Raw genomic sequence first — 26909 nt, forward strand, 5'->3', positions numbered from 1 at the left:
AGCAACGATGAGAAAATATCGGCGGCACCTTCGCGTTGCTGATGAGGTGGACATCTTCACTGATGAAGGTGTCTACCTTCTGATACTTAAAAAGGAAAGGAAGACTCTGAAAGAGATTGCTATTTCAGATGGCTTCCTAAAGACTTCGTTGGGGAATTAACCACTTGGATATCCTCGTGGAGGTCTACGGTGAAAAATGAAGTTATCAATGTACGCACTTCTTTTTATAAATAAAGGCTTATTTAGTTTATCATTGTCTTTTTATTTTTCTGCAAGCAAACTGATGTCACACGAATAACACTAACTGATAATAACTAATTTAAATGTTATTCAACTAACAACTGACTAACTGATCAGTTATAACTGATAAAAATTACAACAAAAATTATTTAATCAAGTTAAATCAAGTAAACCAAGTATATTTTGAAAGTGAGAAAACTTAGTCCCTGGTAAATGTTTGGTGAAGATGTCAGCAGCTTGTTGTTTAGTTGGAACATACTCCTGTCTGATTGCTTTCTTCATAGCATGATCTCTGATGAAGTGATGCCTAACATCAATGTTCTTGGTACTTGAGTGAAGAACTGGATTGTAAGTGATTGAAATTGTGCTTGTGTTGTCACAGAATATTGGCGATTCTTTAGCATCAACCGCATAATCTTTAAGTTGTTGCTGGATCCAGAGCAGTTGGGCGCAACAACTTTCAGCAGCAAGGTATTCTGCTTCAGTTCTAGAAGTAGCTATGGATGTTTGCTGTTTGTTGAACTAAGAGATCAGTCTGTCTCCTAGAAACTGACATGATCCACTGGTGCCTTTACGATCTAGCTTACATCCTGCATAGTCTGCATCTGAATATCCAACTAAATTGAAAGAAGAGTCTTTAGCATACCATAATCCCACATTTTGTGTTCCCTTAAGATATTTTAAAATATGTTTGGCAGCTGAAAAATGCGATTGTTTAGGACTTGCCTGAAATCTAGCACACATACAAATAGCAAATAAAATATCAGGACAAATAGCAGTTAGGTACAATAATGAACCTATTAAACCTCTGTAGAGTGTCATCTCAACTGATATCTCCCCTTGATCATTGTCTAGTTTGACTGATGAACTCATAGGAGTATTTGCAGTTGAACATGTTTCCATGCCAAATTTCTTAAGTAATTCCTTCGTATATTTGATCTGACTTATAAAAGTACCAGTTTCCAGTTGCTTTACTTGTAGACCGAGGAAAAATGTCAGTTCACCCATCATACTCATCTCAAATTTTTCCTGCATTAACTTAGAAAACTTCTGACATAATTAGGGGTTAGTTGACCCAAAAATAATGTCTTCAACATAAATTTGCACAAGTAAAATATGATTATTTTTAGAGAATTTGAATAAAGTCTTATCAACTGATCCAACAATAAAATCATGATCAGTTAAGAATTTTGAAAGTGTCTTGTAATAGCCCAGCCCGGTGTACGGTGCAGTTTAAGCTTTGCATGTTATTTGGGTTATTTGATTAGATGATTATAGTTGTGTTTTGGGCTATAGTATTATTGGTTATTATTTATTTGAGGTATTAGTTGGTGTTGATTGTTCGTTTCAGCGTTTCGGATCGATTTTAGTTGAGTTGGTACTGTTCATTGCCGAGAGTAGAGTGCACCCGCGCTCTTAGAGGAGTGCACCCGCGGTGTACTATTCATCATTTTGGATTTGGAAGGCCGTGGCATCACCGCACCCGCAGCAGTGCAAGGACCGCACCCGCGGTGAGACCGCACCCGCGGTAGTAGCAGCACCGCACCCGCGGTGTTTGTGCATGGGATTTATTTTGGGATGCCGTAAGTATAGCACACCCGCGGTGAAGGCATGGGCGAGTTTTTAAGTTACTTTTTGGGAGTTGTTGGCCATACTTACCTTATCTTCTTCTCCACCTTTTCGAGATTTCCTCCATTGGCAAGGGTTTTCTCCATTTTCAAGTGCTTCCTACCTTTGATTCTTGGAGTTATTTGGATTTCCGACTTGAGATCATCGTTCTCCGTGGTATAAGGAAGCTTAGGTAAGTTTTTGGTGCGATTCTATTAAGGTTTTGAGTTTAGTGTTGGCTTGGAGTTGATGTTTGAGTTGGTTAATGGATTATTTGACTTGTTTATGGGATTTTAGAGTTGATATTGGTATTATCTTTGGACTATTGTTGTAGGTGGCTTACCAAGAGTATAGTTGGAGGTGTTCTATTGGTTTGTAAGTGGAATTTCATCCCTTTGCTCACATGATATTATATGTATTGTGTTTTAAAGGTTTCAAAGTGTTATTCCCTTCCATTGATCCATTGTTATGTATCGATTATCCATTGGAGGCATTTATGTCTCACTATTGTTAAAGGGAATACAAGAGAAAATATGAGATTGCGAAACGACGGCTTTAAATGTTATTCAGAGTTCAAATGTTTTTATTGGATTGATTAATCATAGTCAGAGCATTGCATGCAATTAGATGATCATCGACCATAGGATTTTATCCTGCACAGTTATCGGTTTATATCGATTGGGATACTAGCAACCACAGTCAGAGATACTATTGATATCAATCCAACCAGAGAAAAGAGAATACCATCGTATTGCTATCTATTGCTATGCTATTGCTACAGTTATTGCTACAGTATTCATGTTTCAGAGTTGATGGTATTCATGATTTCAAAGCCATGTTTTACAGAGTATACTATGTATCATTGCTATGTAAGAGTTCCACTTGCTGAGATTTATTCTCATTTCAGTTTATTCATGTGATGCAGATCAGAGTGGAGGCCCTGGACGTTGACTGTGGATTTGGGGTCATATGCATACGAAGATTGGAAGGAAGATTTTGGCATGATCATCAAAATGATATTTTGTATTTTGTTATGTCATTTAAATGATCATGTATTGCTATTTTGTAAACATTTTACGAAATGTATTTTGAAACTCCTTCCATTTGAAAGAAAATTTTAAATTCCGCTGTATTTTAAATGTATAGGGTCAGGGTGTCACATTTAGTGGTATCAGAGCACCGGTTCTTCGGACCAATGCATATGACTTCGTCTACTTTCAACTGTCCGGGTATGTTTTCTTGCATCTATCCATTGTTATCTATTGATATGTCTTTTGTGAGCACATTGTAGAGTAGAGGATGCCACCTAAGAGGAAAGCTGTAGAGGTTGTGATGGGTTTTTGGCTTCTATGGTTGATGTGGATAGCATGGTTAAGTTGAATATTGATGATATTGATGAGATGAGAGAGAGATATCCTGAGTTGTTCGTGCAGTGTCGTCAATTTCGAGGACGAAATTCCTCTAAGGAGGGGAGATTGTAATAGCCCAGCCCGGTGTACGGTGCAGTTTAAGCTTTGCATGTTATTTGGGTTATTTGATTAGATGATTATAGTTGTGTTTTGGGCTATAGTATTATTGGTTATTATTTATTTGAGGTATTAGTTGGTGTTGATTGTTCGTTTCAGCGTTTCGGATCGATTTTAGTTGAGTTGGTACTGTTCATTGCCGAGAGTAGAGTGCACCCGCGCTCTTAGAGGAGTGCACCCGCGGTGTACTATTCATCATTTTGGATTTGGAAGGCCGTGGCATCACCGCACCCGCAGCAGTGCAAGGACCGCACCCGCGGTGAGACCGCACCCGCGGTAGTAGCAGCACCGCACCCGCGGTGTTTGTGCATGGGATTTATTTTGGGATGCCGTAAGTATAGCGCACCCGCGGTGCTTGTGGCAGCGCACCCGCGGTGAAGGCATGGGCGAGTTTTTAAGTTACTTTTTGGGAGTTGTTGGCCATACTTACCTTATCTTCTTCTCCACCTTTTCGAGATTTCCTCCATTGGCAAGGGTTTTCTCCATTTTCAAGTGCTTCCTACCTTTGATTCTTGGAGTTATTTGGATTTCCGACTTGAGATCATCGTTCTCCGTGGTATAAGGAAGCTTAGGTAAGTTTTTGGTGCGATTCTATTAAGGTTTTGAGTTTAGTGTTGGCTTGGAGTTGATGTTTGAGTTGGTTAATGGATTATTTGACTTGTTTATGGGATTTTAGAGTTGATATTGGTATTATCTTTGGACTATTGTTGTAGGTGGCTTACCAAGAGTATAGTTGGAGGTGTTCTATTGGTTTGTAAGTGGAATTTCATCCCTTTGCTCACATGATATTATATGTATTGTGTTTTAAAGGTTTCAAAGTGTTATTCCCTTCCATTGATCCATTGTTATGTATCGATTATCCATTGGAGGCATTTATGTCTCACTATTGTTAAAGGGAATACAAGAGAAAATATGAGATTGCGAAACGACGGCTTTAAATGTTATTCAGAGTTCAAATGTTTTTATTGGATTGATTAATCATAGTCAGAGCATTGCATGCAATTAGATGATCATCGACCATAGGCTTTTATCCTGCACAGTTATCGGTTTATATCGATTGGGATACTAGCAACCACAGTCAGAGATACTATTGATATCAATCCAACCAGAGAAAAGAGAATACCATCGTATTGCTATCTATTGCTATGCTATTGCTACAGTTATTGCTACAGTATTCATGTTTCAGAGTTGATGGTATTCATGATTTCAAAGCCATGTTTTACAGAGTATACTATGTATCATTGCTATGTAAGAGTTCCACTTGCTGAGATTTATTCTCATTTCAGTTTATTCATGTGATGCAGATCAGAGTGGAGGCCCTGGACGTTGACTGTGGATTTGGGGTCATATGCATACGAAGATTGGAAGGAAGATTTTGGCATGATCATCAAAATGATATTTTGTATTTTGTTATGTCATTTAAATGATCATGTATTGCTATTTTGTAAACATTTTACGAAATGTATTTTGAAACTCCTTCCATTTGAAAGAAAATTTTAAATTCCGCTGTATTTTAAATGTATAGGGTCAGGGTGTCACATGTCTCATACCAAGTTCTTGGAGCTTGTTTGAGACCATACAAAGCTTTGTTCAGATGATAGACATGATCAGGAAAAGAGTGATTTATAAAACCTGGAGATTGATCAACATAAACTTCTTCCTGTAACTGACCATTCAGAAAGACACTTTTCACATCCATGTGGTAGACTTTAAAATTCTTGAATGATGCATAGGCAAGGAACATTCTGATTGCTTCCAGTCTTGCAACTGGTTCATACGTTTCATCGTAGTCAATCCCTTCTTCTTGCATGTATCCTTGTGCTACAAGTCTTGCTTTGTTGCGTGCAACTGAACCATCTTTGTTCAGTTTGTTTCTGTTGTTTATACATATAATTTCAACATGATCCCTCGACCAACACTTGGCTCGACAGACATCTACTCTGACAATTGTTCCATTGTTGTTCTCAGCCTGCAGCTTTTACTGGGGGAGGGGGTTCGGGAGATGGCTATGGCTATGTTTTGATTCGTAGGGGTTCTAGTGGTCCAGAGGGTTCATGAGGGTCCATGGGAGGTCTGGTCAGAAGATGGCTCAGGGTAGCTCTGGCTTGGCTCGTTGAAAAGTGAGAAAGGTTCAAGGTGTCCTAGTTGGGTTCGAGTTAGGGTCTCCTTTGAAATAAAAATTCAAAACATGGCCCACGGGGGTCGAGTCATGGTTCACGAGAGCTTAATAAATATTAAAAGTCTAGTTTCATGTTTGGGAATTTTATAATAAAGTTTGATTTAATACGGGGTTAAAACGAAGTAATATGTTATAATTAAATATTTAATTGAAATTCTTCGATTTAAGTTAAATAAAAATACGAGAAAATTAAAGTAAGTTTAAATAATTATTTGGGATGGTCTAGAATAAACGAAATTAAGAAAATGTCAAAAACGTAAATTTTACGTCTACCGGGTAAAATGGTAATTTTACACCCGAAAATTAGTAAATTTCGTGGCAGTGTCCTTAATGTTTTTTATATGTTAATATGATATTTTGCATCTTTATGGAATTTTATGATGAACGATAACGTTAAAAGATATGTTGCATGCTTGTTTAAAAGAAAAATTATATTTATATGCTGAATTTTATAAAGTGGTGAGAATATGAAATCTTGAAAGATGTGAAGTAATTGTGACTAATACGAATACGATAATATGATTGGAGATATCGGGAAGGAAAAGGCCCAGAGGGAGCACGTTTATGGGAGAAGGCCCAGAGGGAGCCCGACGATCGTATTCCGTTGACATGATATGTTAATACGTAAGGCCAAGGCTCAGTTGACGGGTGAGAGTATCGCTAATGTCCCTGCTGCACAGTACTGTGGTTACATGTAGATGGATCCATCGTCCCAATACGAAAGTCACACTTAACGATATGAATTCAATGAAAATGAATGCGTAGATGGATATGATGAATACAAATATATTTACGATGATATGAAAATGTTTATGTTTAAGTATGCATCATTATGAAAATTTTATTTTACGTAAAAGTATTTTCACTGTTGCATGTGATCTGTATATGTATTACTTGTTATCAATAATATGGTTTGCTGAGTCTTTAGGCTCTATAGGTGTGATTGATGCAGGTGATTATAATAATAATGATAATGGAGGTCTTGAGGGTTGACTTTATTGGGCTGAAGGTACACATAACCCGATGACCAGCGCTAGTTTTCCGCACTAGACTTATGATTATCAATTATGATTATTATGATTATGATAAAGATATTTTTATGACTTTTATTATGATTTTGAATGGTTTTTGAGAGGTCGTTAGTTTTAGCAATTTTGCTAAGTTAGGATTTTCAAACGTTTATCGATTTTATGTTTTGAACTATTTCCTTTGGATTTTCAAGTTTAGTTGGTTGATTTATTTTTAGAATGGTGCAAGTTATATTTTAAAAATGTATATGTATATTTTTAATTCGGCCGAAATTAGTTGAGAGGAATTTTTTTTTAGTACTTTTTAAGAAAACGATTAGTGGACGTTTCATTTGGTATCAGAGCAATGTTCCTGTAAAGGGTTGTGCCACCATCAGTGCCGGGAAGCTCAGTCTTCAAGTCTCAAATTTGTAAGTTTATATGCTTTATATGATTTTTAGGATGACAACTGCATGAGTACATGAATTATATGATTACGTCACATGTTTAATAGCTTTATGAGAATATATGTTTTATGTGTTTAAAATTGTTCAAAATTGGATCAAGTATATGCTGCATGATTTAAAAACGTAGATTTAAATGGCTTTTATGTTTAAGTTTACATGATAAGTGATTTTAAAATCCTGCATGATTTCATGATTTTGTTATGCTGAAAGATTATATGCTTTAGAATATTTACGAATGTTACGATATGAAATAAGAAATTATATGATTTCCATGCATGCTGGTTTTGTGATGGAATCGAACATTTGTAAGAATTTTGTTAATGGACCTGAGGAAAGGTTGAAAATGATTGGACAAAATTGATTTTTCTGATTTAGTATTGATGTTCTACTTCTTGGGTCATAAGTTAATCGTGAAGATTATAGATGTTTTATGGGACATGTAGATTTTCTAAAAAAATACTGATGATTGGTGGGTACTAGTTGAGTTAATTTTTGGAAATTACACATAAGGATTAATGACTCGAAGGCTGCGATAATCATTAGAAGTAAGAAAATGTATAATTTGGGATGTTAGGGTTTGATAGAACGGTATTATCGGTTATGGGAATTGATTTTGGGTTATAAAGCTTAAAATATTATGTCATGGGAAACCTGTAGAAGGGAATTAAGAGTGCCAAAAACTTATGGGTTAGTTGTAATATTTTCGAAATTAAGGATCAACTGGGTAATTCTTGAGGAAATTAGGAATTTATTTTGCAATTGTTAAGAAATTTGGGGACTAGTTTAGCAATAAGTGAGAATTGAATGATTTAAATGATAGAAATTTTCGAGGATTTATACTTGAAAGAATATTTAGAACCTTGGAATATCTTGGTTATAATGTTATAAGGAATGTTAATCAAGGGTATTGTAGGACGAATCAATATCAGGCTTAAAAGTCTAAGCGTTCGTGGATGCTTTTGAGATTTTAATGTTGAATTATGATAGATTGATGAACATTTTGGGTATAATATAAGAAAGGTAATATACGATAAGGGTGGTCATCCATTCTTTTATATTGGGAATTGTAAGAAAAAGTTGAATTTCGAGATTATAATAACATAGCACTAAATCATCATGGGTCATTTTAAGTTGCTATTCGCAAACGAGGATTTAGAAGGTAAATTTAATTGGGATCAAGGAGACATAAGGACCCCCTAAGAGTTAATTTTTATTAGAGTCACGCAACGGAAGTGTGGATTATTGGATACTAGAACTAAGTCTAAACTTTTTGATAATCGAGTATAAGCGAATTTCGGGGACGAAACTCAATTTTAAGGGGGTAGATTGTAACGTCCCGAAAATTTTAAAGTCAACGTGAACCACATGTATGCAAGTTATTAAATTTATTATGTATTTTATTAAATTGTTTTAATTGCATTAATTAAATATAGTGTGCATGGTTACACATTTAAAATGTACTTTTCTATATGAATGCATTAAAATGTATTTTTAAAAGGCTATTCGAGTTGCGATCGAAGAACGGAGATCGATGGCTGAAAAATGGAAAATGTTTTTATTAAATAGTTGTTTTAAAATTATTTAAAATAAGGGTGATTTTTTTTCTTATTTTTGAGAATATGGAGTTTTGAGGAATTTATAAGCCGATACATATTTTTTATCGGTATTATATTTTCATCAAAAATGCGAATGTTTTGACAACCCGACTAATAATTTCGCAAAATTTTCTACACAAAATATTTTATTTAAGCACTTATGGGCTTATTGGGCCTAGCTAACCTTATTATGGGCCTAAGACTACCATTAATGTTTTAATTAATTAATTAAGTGCAAAACCCCACCCCATAACTCACAATCTCATGCCTCCCTCACCCAACCAACAACAAGGACTCGTTGTTCTCACAATACACGGCACACACAATCATCAACAAGAGAGAGTTTCGAAAAATTTCAAAGAAAATACAGCCGACGTCCCCTCGTCGTCGTTCTTCGATTCGTCCACGTCGTTCGTTTTACACGTAAAGGCACGTCATACTCTTTTCTTTACTCATCATTAGACCATATTATGTACTTATTCATGAATTGTATGAAAATCAATTGACACTTTTATTTATTTCGTTTTATGCATCATCATGAATTTTAAAATATGAATTTTGATCCAAAAACATGATTTTTATGTAAATGAAGGGGCTGCCATGTATAGGATTAAAAGGGGTCATGTTTGCACGAGTTATAGGGTCCTAAGTCATGCATGAAACGCTGCACACCATAAAAGAACAAGATGGAACCGAATTTGCATGTTATTGTTGGCAGGGCTCGAGTTCAAGGTGCATGGCTTTGGCTAGACCAGGGCTGGGCTAGGGTCGTGCTGCGGTCAGGGAAGGAGTCCTAGCATGGCCATGCTAGGACTCGAGTCAAGTGGCTGGGAAGAGTCGCGCATGTGTGCAGCGTGTGCAGGGTTGGTTGGCTCGGCTAGGGGCTTCGGGATGGGCTAGGTCAAGTCCTTAGGGTCCTAAGAGGGTGCACTAGGGGCTAGGTTAGGGGCTGGCTCGGGGGTTAAGGTTCTAGCAGGTTTCAAGAGTCCTAGTGCCATAGTTGTTCTCGGCCTGCAGCTTGTGCAGGTGTAGGGGATTCGAGCGATGGATATGGTTAGATACCAAGGGGTTCTTGTGGTCCTAATGGTTCATGAGGGTCCAGGCAAGGTCTTGTCCGAAGATGGCTCTGGGTGGCTCGGGCTTGGCTCGGTGAAAAAGTGAGAATGGTTCAAGGTGTCCTAGTTGGGTTTGAGTTAGGGTCTCCTTTGAAATAAAAATTCGAAACATGGCCCACGGGGGTCGAGTCATGGTTCACGAGAGGTTAATAAATACTAAAAGTCTAAGTTTCATGTTTGGGAATTTTATAATAAAGTTTGATTTAATCTGGGGTTAAAACGAAGTAATATGTTATAATTAAATATTTAATTGGAATTTATCATTTTAAGCTCAATAAAAATACGAGAAAATTAATGTAAGTTTAAATAATTATTTGGGATGGTCTAGAGTAAACGGAATTAAAAAAATGTCAAAAAACGTAAATTTTACTTCTAGGGGTAAAACGATAATTTTATACCCGAAAATTAGTAAATGTCGTGGCAGTGTCCTGAATGTTGTTTTATATGTTAATATGATTATTTTGCATGTTTATGAAATTTTATGATGAACGATAACGTTAAAAAATATATTGCATGCTTGGTTTAAAAGAAATATGATATTTATATCCATGAATTTTATAAAGTGATGAGAATATGAAATTTTGAAAGATATGAAGTAATTGTGGCTAATATGAATACGATGATATGATTGGAGAAATCGTGAGGGAAAAGGCCGAGAGGGAGCCCGTGTATGGGAGAAGGCCCCAGAGGGATCCCGACGATCGTATTTCAATTGACATCATATGTTAATACGTAAGGCCAAGACTCAGTTGATGTGTGTTATTGTTGCTGATGTCTCCGCCGCCCAGTACTAATGGTTACATGTAGATGGATCCATCGCCTCAATACGAACACGAAAATCACAATAAACGATCTGAATTCAATGAAAATGAATACGTATATGAATACGATGAATACGAATATATTTATGATGAATATGAATAAGTTTACGATGATATGAAAAAGTTTATAAAAAATGTTAATGTTTAAGTTTATGCATCATTATGAAAATGTTATTTTACGTCAAAGTATTTTTACGGTTGCATGTGATCTTTATATGTATTACTTGTTATCAAGATTATGGTTTGCTGAGTCTTTAGACTCACTAGGTGTGATTGATGCAGGTGATTACGATAATAATGACAATGGAGGTTTTGATGGATTAATTTGCTGGACTGAAGGTGCACATAACCCGAGGAGCAGCGCTAATTTTCCGCACTAGACTTATGATTTTTAGGATTATGTTAAAGACATTTTTATGACTTTTATCTTGATTTTGAGTGGTTTTTGAGAGGTCGTTAGTTTTAGCAATTTTGCTAAATTATGGTTTGCAAACGTTTAACGGTTTTATGTTTTGAACCATTTCCTCTGGATTTTAGTGTTTAGTTGGTTGATTTATTTTTAAAATGGTGCAAGTTATATTTTAAAAATGTATATGTATATTTTTAATTCAACCTAAATTAGTAGAGAGGAAAAAAAAATTTAGTACTTTTTAAGAAAACAAGTAGTGGACGTTTCACGTACCTTACTTTAAAATGCTTAAAATTTGTGGAAATTTTTTTTTTCTTAATAAGTAATAAACCTCGAAAATGAAATACAAATAAAATTTTTGTCTAAATATTTGAAATATAAAAGAGTCCAAACTATTTTCGTGACATCAAGTCACAACCAACTAGCTTGCAAACGTATTTGTTTAAACGACGACATAAAGTAGTTTTATAAAAAACAGAGTAAATGAGTTCAACATGCATAAAAATTCTTAAAACTTAAGCGGTCCTCGGGTTAGTCCCCCGCTCTGTCCGAGCCATCTCACTAGTCTCCGCCTCTTGTCTCCTGAAACTCGTCCTCACATGCATCGATCAAGCCTAGTGAGTTTAAAGACTCAACATATATAAACTGAGAATAGCAATTAGTACGTAATAAAGCCACATGCGTTTTAAACTAGCACATACATATTTAAACTTTGAACATACTTACATAAACAGATATGTGCCATTAATTCATAAATATACTTACATCGTGCTTACTTAAACATGCATAATCGTCGTCATTTTGCGTAGAGATATATTTCCAAGCAAGTGACACATACATATTGCGCCTGATCAGACTAAACCACAGTACTGGGCTGGCAGGGATGTCCACTGCCAAATTAAGATCTCCGGTCATGCTTTACTAAGTGGATTGGTCCCTGGTCATGCTTTACCTCTTTCCAATTCTGATCATAACCCTGTCATGATTTACCGGGATGGAGAGGTCCCCGGACACATTCTTCAACTTCCAAACCCGTTCATAATTGGTCACAAGACAATTCACATACCTCAAAAACATAAAACATTTTCTTTGCACGTCGAACATACTAATACATTATGCATGCATGCTGTGAATGCTACGCGCCGAGATATATGGTCTCGCGCATATGCGCCGAGGATGGTCGCGCATATGCGCGGGACGTGCTGCTTGAAGGGTGAGCCACATGGCCTTACATGCATGATATATATATATACATATATATATATATGTATATATATGTATATATATATATATATATATATAACCTTCTTGCCTAAACATTCAGAAGGGAAAGAGAAGAAAACGAAAGCCTCGGGGAAACTTTGATTCTTGATTCTAGAAATTGAATTGTGAGAAATCCGTCCGTCAGAATTTCAATCCGACTTCAGTACTGTGTTTCTATCGACGCAGGCTACAACTGGACGTAAGTTTTGTTACGTTTTGATATGTCTTGAAATTATGCTATTGTCAGAATTGAATAGGATTCATATATGATGTTCTTGACATGTTAGACATCGTAGAATCGAAGTCAGATTGAGAAACAGATTGATTATGGAATTGTTATGATTTTTCAGATTATATTGATTGATATTGGACAGATTTGGATTTTTGATTGACTACCGATTGTGTTGGATATTGATTATGGATTGTAATTAATATCTGTTGAGATTGTATTGACCGAGATATCGGGATTGTGCAGTTATGCCGATTGATTTTGTATTAAATCCAGATTAATCAGATTGGTATTGAATTGAGCAGTATATTGATATAATATTATTGATATTGTCATTGTCAGACAGAGTATTGATAGGATTCGACTTCCAGACTTGAACGTCGTCAGAACTTCAACGAAAGAAAGTTATGAGTCAATGTGGTATCGGGAGATCGACTCGAGTATGATATATTTGAGTTTCCCTAAATCACATACTTATTGTTATTGTGTTCATTGATTTGATTTGATATGCTTGTTCTATTGATTTATAGGAAGCATCTATTAGATGTATTGATTCTCACCGGAGTTATCCGGCTGTTGTCGTGTTTGTATGTGTGCATGACAACAGGTGGGATAGGTTCAGGGTCGAGGAGATGAAGAGAGATCGTGATTAGAGTGGAGACTAGGGACTTTGATTTGAGATAGAGTTTGGAATACTTGATATGTAGTGATTAAACCTTAGTTCGAATGATTGTATATAGTACCAGACTTGTACTTTTAATACTGATATATATTTGCATGTATTCCATTACGTTCCGCGATTTTAAAAAAATTAAAATAAAAATTTAGACCTTGTTTATTATAATTGATTAAATTGTCCCAATGCTGATTAAGAACATGATTAACATCCGGGTCACCACAACTTCTTACCGCTCAAGTGCGCCCATCCAGAAGGCCTGGCGCTCGAGCGGTAAGATCTCACGCCCGAGCGTCGCCCTGCGTGAAAAGTTTTGAAAAACCAACGTAGTTGTGCAGTCACACGAGAATGATCATAACTAACTCATCTATTGTCCGAAAATTACAAATTTGTTGTCAAATTGAAGATATCAAAAGTAATACGTTTTATATGTTGAAAGTTTTTCCATAAAACTGAACAAAAATTCATAGGATTAGAAATGACATCAAATTTGATTTTTTGGATCTAAAAATCTTTTCAAAACATTTTAGCTCAAACTTTTGCATAACATACATGGATTTTTACACACAATAAGCATCAAAATACTTACTACGACAAGATCGACACAGAGAGTAAAAGAATATACATGTCTTCACCTCTAAACGCTCGAAAGTAACGAATACCGACGTGGTGGATTGCGGGAGATGACCGGGGAACGCTTGCTACACTATTCTTGCTCGAAAAAGGGACGTAAATCACCAGAAATTTACAAGGGGAAAGGTGGCTGCTGAAAGAACTCTCAAGAACCCTAACCACTCTCAGATTTTGCAATGTGTGTGTGTTGTGTGTGTGCGTGATTGTGTAATAGATTATGTAGGAATTCTTTGCTTAATTAACTAATTAGGGGCTAAAAGTGCTTAATTTAATAATTAATGATAAATTAACACTATTCTAATTATATAATCTCACTCAAAGATTTAATACAAATAATTAAGCACCAATTTTCAAGATTAAAATCTCAAGATTAGTATTTGAAAAGCTTAAAATCTTCAAATCACCTAATAAATAAAAATAGGATTTAAAATGTTAAAAATTCCATAAATCATTTAAAATATCATTTCTTAGACTTGAAATAAAGTACCACATTTTCATAAATCGTCTAAAATATCACCGGTCTCTGAATTTATTAAATTGTTAAATCATTTATTTAATTTTAAAAAGATTATTAACGATGCATGATTTATGATTTGCATTATTTTTAAATTATTGCATGCTTATTTGAAGCACGTTAAAATATTTTCTTGAGTTTTGTGTTTCAGACGAATATCCAATACAGGATCGAGAAAAGAGACCGGTGACGTTTTAGACGATTTATGAAAATGTGGTGTTTTATTTCAAGTATAGGAAATTAGTATTTTAACTAATTTATGGAATTGTAAGCATTTTAAAACTTAATTTAATTTATGAGGTGATTTTAAGATTTAAAACTTTTCAAAAAATACTAATTTGACTATAGGGAGATTTTAATCTTGAAAATTTGGTATTTAACTATTTTATTAAATATTTGAGTGGGATTAAATAATTATATTAGTATTATTTTATCCCTGATTATTTAACTAAGCTTGTCTTTAGCCCTTAATTAATTAATTAAGAACAATTTTCACCTAAATAAACCACACTCACGCACACACACACACGTGTTGCAGATTTTGGAGAATAGCTAGGGTTCTTGAGTTCTTTCAGCAGCCACCCGTCCCCTTGAAAAATTCCTGTAGATTCACGTCCCTTTTTCGAGAAAGAATCGTGTAGCAAGCGTCTCCCGGTCGCTCCCGCAATCCACCGCGTCGGTATTCGTTATCTTTGAGCGTTTAGACGCAAAGGCATATATATTCTTTTATTTCTACATCGATCTTGTCGTAGTAAGTATTTTGATGCGTATGGTGCGTAAAAATTTGTTTGTGTTATGCAAAGTTTGAGCAAAAATGTTTGTAACAATTTTGGAACGATTTTTAAATCTCAAAAATTTAATTTGCTGTCATTTCGAATCCTGCAAATTTTCCATCAGTTTTCTGGAAAACTTTTAACATATAAAACGTATCACTTTTTGATATCTTCGATTTGACAGTAAATTTGTAATTTTTGGACAAGAGATGATTGAGTTGTGATCATTCTAGTGTGAATCCTCAACTATGTTGGTTTTAAAAAAAATTCACGTAGGGCGTCGCTCGGGTGCGAGATTTTACCGCTCGAGCACCAGGCCTTCTGGACGGGCACGCTCGGGCAGTAAGAAATTACCGCACGAGCACAAAGCTTTCTGAAAAAAATTAAAATTTTGTCTTGGGCAGGAATGCATAATGTATTAGTATGTTCGACGTGCAAAGAAAATGTTTTATGTTTTTGAGTTATGTGAATTGTCTTGTGACCAATTATAAACGGGTTTGGAAGTGGTAAAACGTGTCCGGGGACCTCTCCACACCGGTAAAGCATGACTGGGTTATGATCATAATTGGAAAGCGGTAAATCATGAACAGGGACCAATCCACCTGGTAAAGCATGACCGATGATCTTATGTATGTGGCAGTGGACATCCCTGCCAGCCCAATACTGTGGTTTAGTCTGATTAGGCGCAATATTTATGAGTCACTTGTTTGGAAACATATCTCTACGCAAAATGATGATGATTATGCATGTTTAAGTATGTAAGATGCAAGCATGTTTATGAAAATGTTTATGAATCGATGGCACATCTATGTTTATGTAATTATGTTCAAAGTTTAATATGTATGTGATACTTTAAAATGCATGTGGTTTTATTATGTACTACTTGCTATTCTCAGTTTATACATGTTGAGTTTTTAGACTCACTAGACTTGATCGATGCAGGTGAATACAAGTTTGAGGAGACGAGAGGCGGAGACTAGTGAGATGGCTCGGACTGGACGGAGAAGTAACCCGAGGGCCACTTAAGTTTTAAGTATTTTTATGCGTGTTGAACTCATTTACTCTGATTTTTATGAAACTAGTTTATGTCGTCGTTTAAATAAATACTTTTGCAAGCTAGTTGGTTGTGACTTGATGTCATGAAAATAGTTTGGACTCTTTTATATTTCAAATACTTAGACAAACATTTTATTTGTATTTCATTTTTTAGAGTTTATTACTTATTTAGAAAAAATTTTATTTTTCGCAAATTTTAAGCCTTTTAAAGTACGGTATTTGTAACTGTAAAGGCCCGTATTTCGTATTTATATTTTAGCGGAATTATAAAAAAATTTCTAAATAAATAATTAACTTGCCTCATTTATAAAATAAACATTTAAATAATTTTAACTTTAAAATAACAGCGGAAGCAAATATTGTTTTCAAACAACCACTTAAAAATATATCCAACGTATTAAAACTGAGTTTGAACATAAGAAAATGCATAAACTAAAACATGAAGTCCTCGGGTTCCTACTACTGCTGCCACAAGATTGCTCACTGGTCTACGCCTTCCGTCTCGACCTCATCAGTATCTACAACAATCAAGTCTAGTGAGTCTAAAGACTCAATATGTATATATCGTGAATAATAAGTAAATATATCATAAGATCGCATGCAACGTAAAAATAAAGTATCGTAAAGCGCATGGTAAAAATCGTATCATGAATAATTATAACTACGTGCATATCTGAAATACGTAAAAACTTTGCTCAATAGAGATATGTCATAACATATCATAATTTTCTGGTAGAGATAATGTTTTTAAGCAAGTGACCCATAACATAACATGAGTGCCTGATCAGACTAAACCACATATACTGGGCGGTAGAGATCACCACAGCCCTTGGAATGGATATCCGTACCCATAGATAATCGTAAACTGGTCGTAAGTCACCGGGTGGAGAGGTCCTCGGTTGCGCTTACCGACTTCCAAACACATAAATGTAAGGTGGCCACAAGACATTTCGCATAAATCTCAAAAATAAACATTTTATATTTTTATGCATATAATATAATTATAACCTTATTTTTACTATATGAGTTGGATCGCTCCCAAGCTTGCTGCGACCTAATTCTAATATGTGACACATGCAAATATTCTATCTTGACCAAAACTTAACAATAGAACCAAAAACGAGACTATTATGACCCACAACTTAATTTTTCAATCATGGCTTCGTACCAAACCGAACCAACATTAAACCGACGTTTAAACATGATTAAAAATACCCCTAACATACTGAAAAATACCCATGATGATAGCTGTACACGAAAATTGGTGAATGGAATCCAAAAACATAAAACACTCTTTCGAGAGTCATTTTGGCACATTGCACCGTAAATTCTCGTACGACCTCTAAACTCAACCGAATAACAAACGGCCAAAAAGATGACTTTCCTAACTCATTAAGGTATTGTCCAGTCCAAGGCCATGGGCTAAAAGCCAACCAAGAACTCAAACAAGCACCAAAACCAAAAATGAAAGTTGCTGTCAAAATACAGCTGTAGCAGCTTGTGTGTTTGTGGTATAAACTCTGAAATTTAATGACCATTGGCTTGAACCACCGACCAAAGACTCTTGCCAACATCCTAAGGCATGGCTTGGACTATGGCTAAGGACTAAAAGTCAACCACAAAGCAAGCTAACACCTAGGACACTGAAACATACCAACCGAGAACTCAAATTCTGTGCAGTGAGATGTATTGAATTGTTTTATTGTCTTGTGTCGTTCCAGTGGCCATTTGATTGACCATGGCTCGATCTTGATGGAGTGTTGTATGAACCATGGCTATGGGCTAGATTCCAACCATAATCCAACCAACACACCCAAAACCGAAGTGTACTCACCAAAAAATTCAAACCTTTGAAAACTGTGGGACGTATACTATGTTGCTGTAAAAAAAAATCTGAAGAGCCGTGAACCAAGCATGGAAAAACTGACTTGGTCATGTCCTAGACATGATAAGGGAGGGTTCTAACCATGGCTACAGTCCCTAGGACAGCAAGATTCGAACACACACCCTAAACGCACAAATGATAAACTTCGACTCAAATTATGCACTTAAGGAAAAGTTGTTGTCATTTCTTCGTTTGTGTGTGTATGGATGTAAACCAATGAACCAACAACACCCTAAGACACTCTAAATCATGCCTAGAAGTAGCCATGTGTGCCTGGAAACGAAGCAACACCCTGTAATCCACAAAACATCTCAACCCGTGAAGTTAGAACAAAAGTCGTGGGTGCCTTGTGCAGGTTTCTTGCAAAGTTGCTGATGCATTTCATTTTGTCTCATAAATCTTGATCATATACTGATTTAAAATATCTAATATGACTTGATTTAAGAGCAAAGAAATAATATATACATGCTTGGAATTTGTTTTGAAAAAAAAACAAATCAATACGACGAATACGAGCGGCGGAGTCGGAGTTGGATTCCTTTTTTGTTTCAGCTGATGTATCTCGATTCTAAGCTGATGTATCTCTGATATTTTTGGATGTGAGAGTGTGGGTCTGCTAGAAACTGAATATGAGTGTTATAGGAGGTGTTAAAAGTGCCATAATATACATTAGGTTGGGGGTTACTAGTCAAGAAGTTGAAGGGATTTGAATTGCTTCTTCTTCTCTTGTTTTATTGCTGCTGTTTTCACGATTTTGGCAGCTGGTTCCTTATGATATTTTCGAGCATATGGGTGTAGGATATGTAGGTAATGAAGACGAATGTTATAAGTGGGGATTAATGGGTCTTGAAGTGCATTTAGTTGAAGGTTACAAGTGAATGGAATTTTTTATGGCATTTGAATTATTTTACATTCTTGGATGTAGATTTTCTCATTCTTTTATTCTTGTTGCACGATTTACGTTAAATTGCTAGTATAATGGATTGACGAGCTATGAGGTGAATTATGGTGCTTGTTTTACCTTTAATTATTGAATTTAAAAGTTGAAAATGAAAATACCATGAAGGCTATTTAGAGGTGACTTGAATGAGGTTTACTAAGCATTTGAATTTTTCTTAAGGTTGTTTAAATCTTGTATTTTAAATGCGTGAGGTTTAATACACCTATTATATAATTTAGTAAATTAACAATTCAATTTAGGATAAACTCTTGCATGGCATTGCTTGGTCTAATAATTAAGTATTAAAATGTTAGGTTTTACATTTCTTGAATATACTAGGCCTAGATTAATTTATCCCCATTTGTTCACATATTTTAATTTAAGCTTTAATTAAATTTCGAACCTAAAAGAATTATTTACTAACTTAGCTCCAATTAATTTAATAAATTCTAAAACATCCTATTTCTTTAAATTAAATTATTCCTTGCCTTAAATTAAATTTAGGAATACTTTTCTTATTATTAATTTTAACTCAATCTCCAAACTCCGGTCCGACCTCGCGTATTTATCCTGAAAAGATAAAACTAAACATCCACTTTTAAAACAAATAATCATGACTAAAAAAATTTATTAAAATGAATTAAACACTTCATATATTTAATTTAAAATTTTCATTTTAAATTTTTAAATAGTAGCAATTATGCATGGCTTATACGTAATCTGATTTTTCGGATTCTACAGTAACGATCATGGGCCATTAGGTTGAACCAACACGGGCCTCGCCCTATACCCAACACTTGAACCCAGGACTTCCAGGTGCATGGACATGGGCCCCATGCTGGACCATCCTAACGAACCATTATCAGTAGTGGTGCATGGGTATGAGTCGAGGCTCATGTTGGTTCAGCCTAATCCATAGGCCATTAGGCTGAACCAACATGGACCTCGACCCATGACCAGTAGTGGTGCATGGGTATAAGCCGAGACCCATGTTGGTTCAGTCTAATGGGCCATGATCGTTATATTAAGGGTAGCAAGAGTAGGGGCATCGCCCTTGGCATACACTACAAGCTCAAACATCTAAATAACTGCCTGCAACGGCCTCTGTACCGACAACTGATTAATATTAAATTTTTTTTTGAAATTCAAATAGATTCCGGCTCAGGGCATCCGACCACTTTAGCGTTACCCGGATGGTAGCTATTGTCGCAGTCATAATCCTTCACTAGCTCCGGCCATCTCTGTTGTCTCCGATGTCCGTCTCTCGCGTCGTTAAGTTGTTTTTCGAGCGTATAAAAGAAAATTCACGCCTTAAACCTTTTTTTTCCTCATAGATCACATCGATATATATATTTTAATTGTATTTACATGATGTAATACAGATCTACTGATATGAATAGATTATACATGGATTTTACACGAATTGTTTTTGAGAAACTTGCATTTGACTCACGTTTTTGTTTTCCCTTTGCCATGCTGCCAGGATCGATGTATAGGGGATGTTTCACGGTGGGTTCATAGGTGATCTAGGTGTGAGATCATGCTTGGATCTGGTTCATGTGGAGGGTCAAAGGGTTCCTTTTTTCTTGTGGTTTTTTTGGGCTTGGTTGGTGCAAGAAAGGGGAAGGATGTGCACGAGATGGTTCCAAGACGGGGTTCAGGCTCTATTAGGCTTGAGTAAGGGTCAAGAAGTCCCAAGCACGGCTAGTTGTGACCCTATGCCGATCGTATAGGTAGATTTCGATAGGGGGTGCATTTGTCTTGTTTCAGGCGAACATGACGTGTATGGGTTTGTAGGCCATGGTTAGGACAGTTTAGGAGGGGCCAGTCGTGGATTAGGATGGAGTTTTTCTTCGAAGTTGAATTAGGTTTTTTTGCTAGCAGGAGTGGCGCCGCGGCGTTGCCCATTTGGCGCTGCAGTGCTTGAGCTTCAGTGCTTGTAGCGCCGCAGCACTGGTGCATGGAGCCTAGGCGCTTACCAAGTGCCGCAGCGCTACACAGCCAGCGCCTAGGCGCTAGTCCAGTACATAAGGGTTATTGAATGTTAAATTGGGTCATACGGAGTTTGGTTAGGAGTCTCTGAACTATGGTTAAGTTTCAGGTTGACTTGGGATAAAACCGGAACTCCGCTCTAACTTTTCAAAACAAATTATCGAAGTTAAAGCGTGAGCTCGAGTTTACATCTAAGAAATGATTAAGAATATGTTTTTAAGGCGTTTGATAAATTTGGATGGAAAATGGTCATTTTGCACCCGAGTTAGGTTAGAAGTTCTGGTAGTGCTCTGACAACTGATAATGCATATTTAAAATGTATATGTTGATAATGAACTTGGATTTTTATGTTAATGCCGTAAAACACGTTGTATGCTTGGTTTGAAGGAATGGTATGTATATGCATGAATTTTACAAGTAATAAATATGATGACAAGTTTTCGATGGTGGTGAGTTAGTTGTGACTAATATGAGCACGAACATGTAAGGCCAAGGCTCACTGGATGGGTAAAAATGTAGCTGATGTCTCTGCCGTCGGGTACTGCAGTTATACATAGATGGATCCATTGACCTAGAGCTAATACGAAATCACAACCAATGAACCGAATTCAATAAAAGAAAATGAATACGTATATGATGATATGATATGACATGATTTGATATGACTCGATATGTTGGCGTTCAAGTTATGCTTTTAAGGATCATGAAACTTATTTTAATTACAATACTTTTCATTGTTACATGATAGGTATATGTACTTGTTATAACGGTTCAGGTGTGTTGAGTCTTTAGACTTATTAGGTATGATTAATACAGGTGATCATGAGGATATGGAGACTGGAGGCATGGAAGACTGATTAGGCGAAGCTGGGGGTGCACGTGTGAACCCGAGGACCTTTCGTTTATTCCGCACGCTATGATTTTTGAGACATGAGTTTAGACAGTATTTTTAAATGTTTACGAATGATTTATTATGCAAATTTGTCCCCCTCAGCCCTCCCTGTAAATGCATGTTCTATCCTGAAAAGAAACACACCACAATTCACAAGAAAATTCTCTCAAATTTCAAGTTCCTTAGGCTGCAGATTTTCGAGAATAAGAAGGCGTCGCTTTGCCCAATTGTAAGCCGAAAATCTGCACAATTTTGAGCTACGATCCGGCATCAAGAAGCAGACATGATCGAACACCTAAAAGAAAAGAACTTTCAAGCATCAAGGATTCTATCCCGTTTCGATTCAAGATGGTGAGTTGGCTTTTTTATTATATATGTTTTTAAAATTTAGGCTAATCAATGTTTTAAACAATGATGTTTTTGTTTTAAAATTTCAATCGTACACCATGTGTTTCACTAATTACCTTTGATTTATTTGATATGCTTGAAATTTTGAAAAAAAAAACCATAGTTGTGGCTCGTACGGTAGGTATAAATTCGTACTTATGGTCCTTCTCGGTGGGTAAAAAATCGCTAGAATGGCCTCACCCTTTAGAGGATTAACATAGAGGGGACATAATAATTAACTATGAATGATGACATGAAATTTCAGTGCCTTATATATGTTCACGCTATTTATAATATGTTTCAATATTTCATTTCATTTCTGTCTATGCCATGTCTTGATCCATGATGTAACACAATGCGCCACATGTTCTTTTTAGAATTATGTTTATATATATGCATATTTTTGTTGTAGACAATGAGTTGAATTCCAGTACCATATATATGTTTACACTTCATCTCTGATATGTTTTAAGGTTTTTTCGATTTTTTCTATACTATGTCTCAACTCATGTCCTGTGACATGTCACATCTACAATTATGTATATATGTATTTTATGTTATTTGCGTGTACGAACGTCCCTTACCTGCTAAGTGTTTTCTCAAACAATCATATCCTTACTTCTCTCCTAGATAAGAATGAATACGAAGTAGACGATGATGAACAATACATGTTTTGGAGTTTCGAGACAATAAGATTTCTGGAATTGTTTTAAGTTGATTTTTTTATGTTATAGCTTCCGCACTTATGATTCGTATTGTAAAGACAAATTCGTTTTATGTAATAGACTTGTATTTTTGGTCATTTGATATATTAAGAGGTCTATTGTTATAACTTTAAATTGTTAAATAATGCCGATATCGCGTCTCGGTTACAGAGCATGACATTAAATGGTTGCAACTTTTTCATTTTTTTTTTTTTAGGTAACAAAAGTATACAAACACTATCCTTGGATTTACTCGATGGAAATAAATATAAATTTTTTTTGAAATATATAGTTTATCGATCATGTACGCGGGGATCAAAACATCCCAAATTCACAAGTTGCTAGATTTTTGCAGCAAATCGTAAAAGAACCAGAACAGTTATAGATGCTTTAATTTTGGTCCTGACGTTATTTGATAAAACTAACCGAAAAAGTCATATGCCACCACTAAAATTTTTGTATTCTTTTTATTAGGATGCTGATATTTTTTCTTTTTTGTTTGTGATTACAAATGTTTTAGTCTCTCTTGTACTCATGTGCACATTTTTCATTAGTTTTTAGTAAATTTAATATTTATGGTAAAAAAACGATTAAATTAATAAGTCGATTGACCTGGCCTCACAAACAAGAAAAATTATAAGTTTTTTTTTTGACCAAAAAACCTAAAACTATTTTTAACACCAAATAATTGGGACGAGCGTTATTGTGTCAAGGAAATATAAAAAGGGGAGAATAATTTTTTGGTCACCCAATGACTTGGTCTTTAATTTCCTTTTTGTATGTTTCCTAGCAGCCATTTGCATACAATCATATTATACAGTAATTATTATTGTAATTACACATTTAAATAAATTAAAAAAACTGGTGGATTAGCTGATGTAAATCCGTGTCTAACCACCTCATTTCATATTATTAAATTATGCTGAAAATTTCTCTTACTCAATCATCAAAGCTCCCTCTCCCAATTATAATTGACTTCTCAACTTAAAGATTCCATTCTCATTTTCTTGTAATGAAATCTTCTCTTGAGCAATAATCCAAGGAACCATTTGATGGTTATGGAACAAGAGAAGAGAAAATCACTTTCAGATGAGTATGAAATCACAGAGATTTTGGGGAGGGGAGGATTTTCGGTTGTGAAAAAAGGGATAGAAAAGTCCACAACAAGTGGAGAAAATAAGCATGTAGCCATCAAAACTTTGAGAAGATTTGGCCCATTGATGCCTTGTGAAACTGAGCCAAGAAACTCGAAAACCGCGAACCCGATGATGAAGCAGTCCCTAATATCGGATGCATTGCTGACAAATGAACTTCTAGTGATGAGAAGAATAGTGGAAGACGTTTCACCTCACCCGAATGTCATCCACCTATATGATGTTTATGAAGACAATGGCGGGGTTCATCTAATACTCGAGCTCTGCTCGGGAGGCGAGCTTTTCGATCGGATTGTGGCCAAGGCAAGCTTTTCCGAGTCAGACGCAGCAGTTGTCATTAAACAGCTCGCGCATGGTCTAGCAGCGTTGCACCGTGCCAATGTTGTGCACAGGGATTTGAAGCCTGAGAACTGCCTTTTCTTGACTAGAGATGAGAAATCTCCATTGAAGATCATGGATTTTGGACTGAGTTCCGTCGAGGATTTCACTGATCCTGTCGTGGGATTGTTCGGTTCGATCGATTATGTCTCTCCAGAGGCGTTATCTCGCAACCAGATTACTTCAAAAAGCGATATTTGGTCACTTGGTGTCATCCTCTATATACTCCTCTCCGGGTCAGTTTCTCCTGAAATGTATAAGAAAAACTATCTAAATTTGACTTAGAATTAATTTTTTTACTTTTGATCTTCAATCTCAGACAGTAAACATAATCAGAACTTAAATTTTTTAATCACCATAATCAGATTATGCCTAACATATATATGAAGCACATCTATAGAAATTTCAGGGGAAAAAAATTAAGATAAAATGAGTTGTATAGTAAAGACATAATCTCTGTAATTTTCAGGTACCCTCCTTTTATTGCCCAGTCAAACAGGCAGAAGCAGCAAATGATATTAAATGTAAACTTTTCATTTCTTTGAAGTACTTAATCTGAGTTCAGATTTTCGACAATTTTTAATTCCTAAAGCTAATTCAACATTTTATGTGACAGGGACAATTCAGTTTCTATGAGAAAACATGGAAGAATATCTCATCATCAGTAAAACAATTAATCACCAGCCTTTTGAAAGTTGATCCCAACTTGAGACCGAGTGCCGAAGAGGTGTCATAATCTGCACCTAATCAAACAAGTTCAGTCATTTTACATGTCTAGTGTTATGTGATAGTCTAATGCTAGAGTCGCATGCGAAAACTTCTGTTCAGGAACGAGTGTAATGATTTCTCGATTTCTGTAGATTCTTCAGCATCCATGGGTGACCGGTGATCAGGCGAAGGAAGAACAGATGGATGCGGAAATCGTTTCACGGTTGCAGAGCTTCAACGCTAAGCGCAAGTTTCGTGCAGCTGTTATGGCTAGTGTGCTGAGCAGCAGCTTCTCCTTGAAAACTAAGAAACTCAAGAGTTTAGTGGGATCATACGATCTCAAGCCCGAGGAACTTGAAAATCTCAGGACAAACTTTAAGAAAATGTAGCTATGCCCTCTAATCAAACAGTACAGAGCACTCGTTCCTACATCATTTTCGACTAAATTTTAGACGGTCTGAGGATGTTTGTTTTGGCTAACTGCAGATGTAAGAATGATCAGGCAACATTGCCCGAATTCGAGGAGGTGTTGAAAGCGATGGAAATGTTATCTCTGGTCCCACTTGCCCCGCGAATCTTTGATCTGTTTGATAACAACAGGGATGGGACCGTTGATATGAGAGAAATCGTTGGGGGATTTTCGAGTCTTAAGTATTCAAAGGGAGATGATGCACTTCGCCTTTGCTTTCAGGTGCCTTTTATCTCACACATGATTTTCCCCTCCCCCAAAAACTAAAGAACAAAATGCATTTGACTCAACACATAATCTTTGCTTTATCATTTTGCTTAAGATGTACGATACGGACCGCTCCGGATGCATCAGCAAGGAAGAAGTAGCAGCTATGTTAAGGGTAATTCATTGATTCACACCAGAAATATTCAAATAATTAATGCTTATAGTTAATTAATACGTGGGGGGAACATGCACAGGCATTGCCCGATGACTGCCTTCCAATAGATATAACAGAAGCAGGGAAACTAGACGAGATATTTGATGTGATGGACGCCAACAATGATGGCAAAGTCACCTTCGAAGAGTTCAAGGCTGCAATGCAAAGAGACAGCTCTCTTCAAGATGCTGTTCTATCCTCACTCCGCCCCATTTAGTACACTTGTTTCTGAATCAGAACTACAGATCCCATCTTATGTGAAAAATAATCGGCCTAAGATTTTTCGTGTTTTTTGAAATACTAATAAGCAACACCGGCGTTGTTCACATATTACAACACACGTGGTGCAAATATTATTTGAAATCATCAAATAATCTCCTTATCTTGTCAATCTATTAATTTAAATATGACAACAAAGATTAAATATTCAAATCTAATTTGTTGTTTTTCCATAAAGACATTAGAAATGAATATTTTATCTCATAACTTCATTATTCTCGAATCATTTTTTAAAATTACTTCATATAATCTTTTGCCAAGATATCTGTAACGCCCCGAAAATTTAAGGGTCCACGCGAACCACTTGCATACAAGTTATCAAATTACTTGTATATTTCAATTAATTGTTTTAATTGCATAAATTAATTATGTGGTGCATATGAACATGTTTAAAATATATTTTCTACATGGTTGCATTAAAATGTATTTTTAAAGGTTATTCGAGTTGCGATCGAAGAACGGAGACCGATGACTGAAAAACGGAAAATGTTTTTATTAAATAATTGTTTAAATTAATTAAAATATAGTTGATGGTTTATCATATTTTTGAAAATAAGGGGTTTTGAGGTGATTTTATACGCAGGAAAGT

The 26909-nt window shown here is 35.7% G+C and overlaps 1 protein-coding gene across 1 annotated transcript; it reads left to right on the top strand.

Moving 5' to 3' along the window:
• Positions 1–23842: 23842 nt before the first annotated feature.
• LOC140809446 (calcium and calcium/calmodulin-dependent serine/threonine-protein kinase-like) lies at positions 23843–26478 on the top strand. The gene is made up of 7 exons (XM_073167072.1): positions 23843–24679; positions 24913–24967; positions 25060–25170; positions 25304–25536; positions 25638–25842; positions 25943–26002; positions 26082–26478. The coding sequence occupies exons 1-7, from the start codon at positions 23964–23966 to the stop codon at positions 26256–26258; spliced, it is 1557 nt and encodes a 518-aa protein (XP_073023173.1). The 5' UTR covers positions 23843–23963; the 3' UTR covers positions 26259–26478.
• Positions 26479–26909: the final 431 nt, after the last annotated feature.

The sequence above is a fragment of the Primulina eburnea genome, chromosome 13 (assembly GCF_022965805.1).
Source record: "Primulina eburnea isolate SZY01 chromosome 13, ASM2296580v1, whole genome shotgun sequence".
NCBI lineage: Eukaryota > Viridiplantae > Streptophyta > Magnoliopsida > Lamiales > Gesneriaceae > Primulina > Primulina eburnea.